The sequence below is a fragment of the Malurus melanocephalus genome, unplaced genomic scaffold, assembly GCF_030028575.1.
Source record: "Malurus melanocephalus ecotype Western Australia unplaced genomic scaffold, MMel_1.1 scaffold_474, whole genome shotgun sequence".
Classification (NCBI taxonomy): Eukaryota; Metazoa; Chordata; class Aves; order Passeriformes; family Maluridae; genus Malurus; species Malurus melanocephalus.
In genome coordinates, this window is record NW_026623706.1 from 351,463 (window position 1) to 355,904 (window position 4,442).

Sequence of the window (4,442 nt, forward strand, 5' to 3'; positions counted from 1 at the left end):
GTTGCAAAGAGGCAAAATTTGTTTTAAGCAAAGAAGCAAAACAATGATGTTTTAAAGAAAGAAGCTGAGGTTCGGAAAGCAGTAGTTAGTGAGCTCTGATCCTGGAATCGGATGGAGTAAGTTGATCTATTCAGCAGTTTTAGGAGAACTGAAACTTTCTATAGTCTGTGTCATTTGCCAGCAGCGATGCAGAGTGTGCTCACTGCTCTTCCCTCCTGTGCTCCCCGCAGGTCTCTCCCTTCCCGGACGCCCCGGGCGGCGTTAGCTGTGGCAGCCTGCCGGCCGTGTCCCGCGCTCCCGGCTGCCACCTGATATGGTCCCGGTGGCCGGTGGCCTGGGGCCGGCTGCTCGGGGCGGGGCCCGATGCCGGTGATCCCCATTCCCCGGCGGGTGCGYTCGTTCCACGGTCCCCACACCACCTGCCTGCACTCCGCCTGCGGCCCCGTGCGCACCACGCACTTGGTGCGCACCAAATACAACAACTTCGACATCTATCTCAARTCGCGATGGATGTACGGATTCATCCGCTTCCTGCTGTATTTCAGCTGCAGCCTCTTTACCTCCATCCTCTGGGTGGCTCTCTCGATCTTGTTTTGCCTTCAGTACCTTGGCATCCGCATCTTCCTGCGCTTCCAGTACAAACTCTCCATCATCCTGCTCTTGCTGGGCCGCAGGCGGGTGGACTTCAGCCTCATGAATGAACTGCTCATCTATGGAATTCATGTGACCATGCTGCTGGTGGGGGGGCTGGGATGGTGTTTCATGGTCTTTGTGGATATGTAAATAAAACCAAGCGCATGTGGGCTCAGGAGGTGACTTTTCTTCTACCCCCGAAATGTGTCAATGTCCTCTTTTTTTTTTTTTTTTTTAATATAAATTAATTTATTTTACAGTGCTATTTTTATGGATGAATTAACATGTTTGTCTCTGGAATTTGTATCTTTTCGAGAGTCGAGGTGCCATTTTGATTATCACAATGCAACACTTGACTGGGTGTTTTATTCTTTGCATAGTGCAGGTTAATATAAGTTTCTTTTAATCCATAAGAGCCTATTTTGCTGCTGTTCCTGTGTTCCTGTGGGTGTGAAAAAGGCAGTGATTTATCTGGAGGACAGAASCCAGATAATTTTGCACCTCACACTCTTAATTCATTTTCACCATTTTCCAAAAACATTTCTTAATCTCTCAGGCATGTAATGTATATTATCCTTGTAGTTTTGCCTTTTGCATATTCCCTACTAAGAATCTGGGGCCAAAATTCAACAGACTGTAGGGAATTGGGAGTTTCTTTTCCTCTTTTATTTTTAGATTTATGCAAGACACACATTTACCCCACTCTACTGTTTTATCCACTTTAAGGTGATTATATAGCTTTGAGTGGCTTTGTYCTTTTCAGGCATTTAGTGCTGAGTAATTGAGTCTTTTCCCTAATAGCACAAATCCACGGGAGGGATGGGAGCAGGGCTTGCTATCATGTGCTCCTGAAATTCCCAGTCACGGCAAATATGTTCTCATTTTGCAGTGATTAAGGGGGACCCATTGCAMTGATCCTCAGCGTTCAGATCTTGGCATTCGGTTCTACTTCTCCCTGAATTGATTAGTTCCAGTTTTCTCACAGATTYTTCTGTCTCACAAAGTACAATGAGGTGAGACTGTCTTACCTAGGAGAGATTGGAGGCAGAGGGCAGCTTGAACTGGCAATAATTGTTCCCTGAAGTGACACAAATTGTTCTACCTCTGCAGCAGGGAGGGAGGGTGGGGGTCACTGCAGAGCGTTATTCAACAGCTCAAAAAGGCAGTTGAATATTAAGCTCAGTTCAACTGGTCTTGATCTAAGATGTCACTGTGCAGTCAGACAAGTAACTCTATTTACAGAGCCCAAAAGCTGGCCTAAAGTTTATTTTTATTCTGCTTTTGTTTGTTTGTTTTGCCTTATTATGGAATATTGCCTTTTTCCCTGCATTCTTCAAAGAACTGTTTGAAAACAAGTTGGTAAAAATGATGGAGAACCTTTTCCCCTCCACAAAATCTTCGGGGTCAATCATAGGGAAATAAGCAGGAGTGGGGTTACATGACTGTTTTTTTATCATCTCTTTGGTCAGAGCTGGGAGTGTGGTTGAGAACAGGGAAAGATCCTCCACATTTCAGCTTCACTGAGTGCTGCACTCTTTTGCTGACATGCTTTGGTTTGGAGGCTTGTGGATAGAAAATAGAGAAGCTTCTGTGTGGAGCCCAAARCTAAAGCACCCCCCGAAATTCTCTCGTTATGGAGCATTGCAGATAATGYAGCTGAACGGCAGAGCTGAATAAATAATGGCCACGGTGGTGTGAACTTTAGATTAGCCCCGAGAGAGCCAAAGGCTCTTTCTGCAGCAAAGATGTAGCATCAGCATCTGTCACAAACCTGTGTCTGGAACTTTCCTCCCAACAGAGAGCTCCCCAGAGCCTTTTCTGGGATTTTTCTCCATACTGCAGATCGTGGGTGTCCTGCAGGTCTGAGCTCCACCTTGTTCTGTGAGCAGAGAAAGCTCCCAGGAATCCCCAGCTCCAGGGTGGCTGTGCTCAAAATTCCTGCAGAAAACCAGCAAAAAGCCTTGGTGTGAGCTGTGAGAGCAGCTGGGATCCTCCCTGGGTGCTGGGACCTTGTTTCACCTGAATTTCAGCCCTCCTTGGGTAATAAAAGGGTGATTTGTGCTCCCGTACCTGCTGCTCCTCTGTGATGGACACACTCAACTGTTTGGCCAAATTTGTGCTGGTTTAGTTCCTGCTCCGAAGGAAATCAAGCTCTGGACTGTCCCCAGGCCGTGAACTTCTCTGTTTTCCCGGTGTTCTTTGAAAACCCCCMCAGGAACAGGGTGACACGGGCAGCTTTGATGTGTGAGCCCGTAAAGCAGAGCAGCGATCATGCGATTAACACATCAATAGCAGGTGCCTCTTCCAGCGCTAATTTGGTCAAGGAACAAAGGAGCTTGTGGGCACGAGGAGTCTCTCACAACCTTTTTCATCGCTGGTAATTTGACTGCGAGCCAGCTGCTTTATTCCATAAATATTGCAGCCTGGTGAGCCTCTTTGGAGCTGTCCCTGCTGAGCAGTTGTGGGACAGGGGGATCTCCCTGGAGCTGGGACCTCCCAAGGTCACTCCTGGACCCYTTGCCAGCTSCAGGGACCGATTTTGAGCATAAAAYSTCATTATSACAGARCRTTCAAATCTCATTTTGGGAGCCCTGGGTTGTTATCATGTCCTTGGTGCATAGAGTGGGAGATTGAGCTTCACTTTTACACCTTTCTTCCATAAACCCACTTTGGCTGCTCAGATTTCCGTGTGCCCCATGTTCTGAGGAAGAAAGACACATCCTTGTGAAATCAGAAAAAAATAATCTTTGCCAAATGCCCAGATATTCCTCAAGAGACACCCTGGGGCTGAGCTGCTTTAGCTCAGTGACTCCCCAGCATCTTTTACAGAGGTAGCTGAATACCTGCACACAGAATGTCCTGAAGCTCAGGGCACACAGAGTTCATCAACCCCAAAATTAATTTATTGAGGCAGCCTCAAAGGCACCATGAAGTTAAAAAAACTCAGATTTTTGGTCATTACCAGCACTCGGACACCGTGGTGATGTGATCCTACCAGCAACGGGGTAAGTGAGGTCCCTGTGAAGCCATGCTGGCAAAGAAGAGGAATTAATTATCAAATTATTTGTTTTATGATGTAATAATTTAGACATTTTAGCTCTACCTGAGTGGAGCAATATTTGGCACTTTTCCTCTTCAAAGCATTTTCCAACTGGAGCTAATTAAACCTCACAACATCCCCAGGAGGTTGCAGAATAAGTAAGATCTTGGGAATGGTTCAGAATGTAAATTCATTGGTTTTAATTTTTTTWAAAAAGCTTTTAGGATTATTTTGCCAAAGTATTTCTTTCTTGCAGGATTGAGATTCTAAAACTTTTTAGGAGCTGAAAGGGAGCCAAGCCACAACTGAGGGAGGGAGAAAGGCAGACTAAATGTTGTATTAGGTTTATGCAAAGAATAAGTTTAGGGTTTTTTCCCCCTCTTAATTTAATTGAAAAACCTGGCATTTTTGAAAATGGGACACACAAAACTTTGTAGAATATGAGTAAGGAAACAGGGGAAGTTGAACTTTGTGCTTTTCAAGAGTTGTTTATAATATTTGCCAGTTATATTTCATGTTGAGCAGGTTCTTGCAGACTGTGCCTCATTGGGGAAGTTCATGTTCWTTTGGATATTTCACTCTTTCCAAATTCAGTGTTGCTGGTGAAGGATTAGGCTCCAAAATGTATTAAGTCTATTAAAGCTGTATAGATAGTTTGAAGTCTAACGTTACGAAATTTGCATTTCAGCATTCCTTCATGCAGATTCCATCCTGAACAGCGAGAGCAGATGGTTTGTTTGGATTTTTCCTTTTTTTCCATGTTTGGTCT

At 45.0% G+C, this 4,442-nt stretch overlaps 1 protein-coding gene across 1 annotated transcript in view; it reads left to right on the top strand.

Moving 5' to 3' along the window:
• TMEM250 (transmembrane protein 250) overlaps positions 1-882 on the top strand; it is a 4,267-nt gene extending 3,385 nt beyond the window's left edge. Inside the window, exon 3 of the mRNA XM_057380866.1 lies at positions 231-882. Coding sequence (XP_057236849.1) covers positions 364-783 — 420 coding nt within the window. The 5' untranslated portion in view covers positions 231-363 and the 3' untranslated portion in view covers positions 784-882. The remainder of the gene's footprint in view (positions 1-230) is intronic.
• The last annotated feature ends 3,560 nt before the right edge of the window (positions 883-4,442 follow it).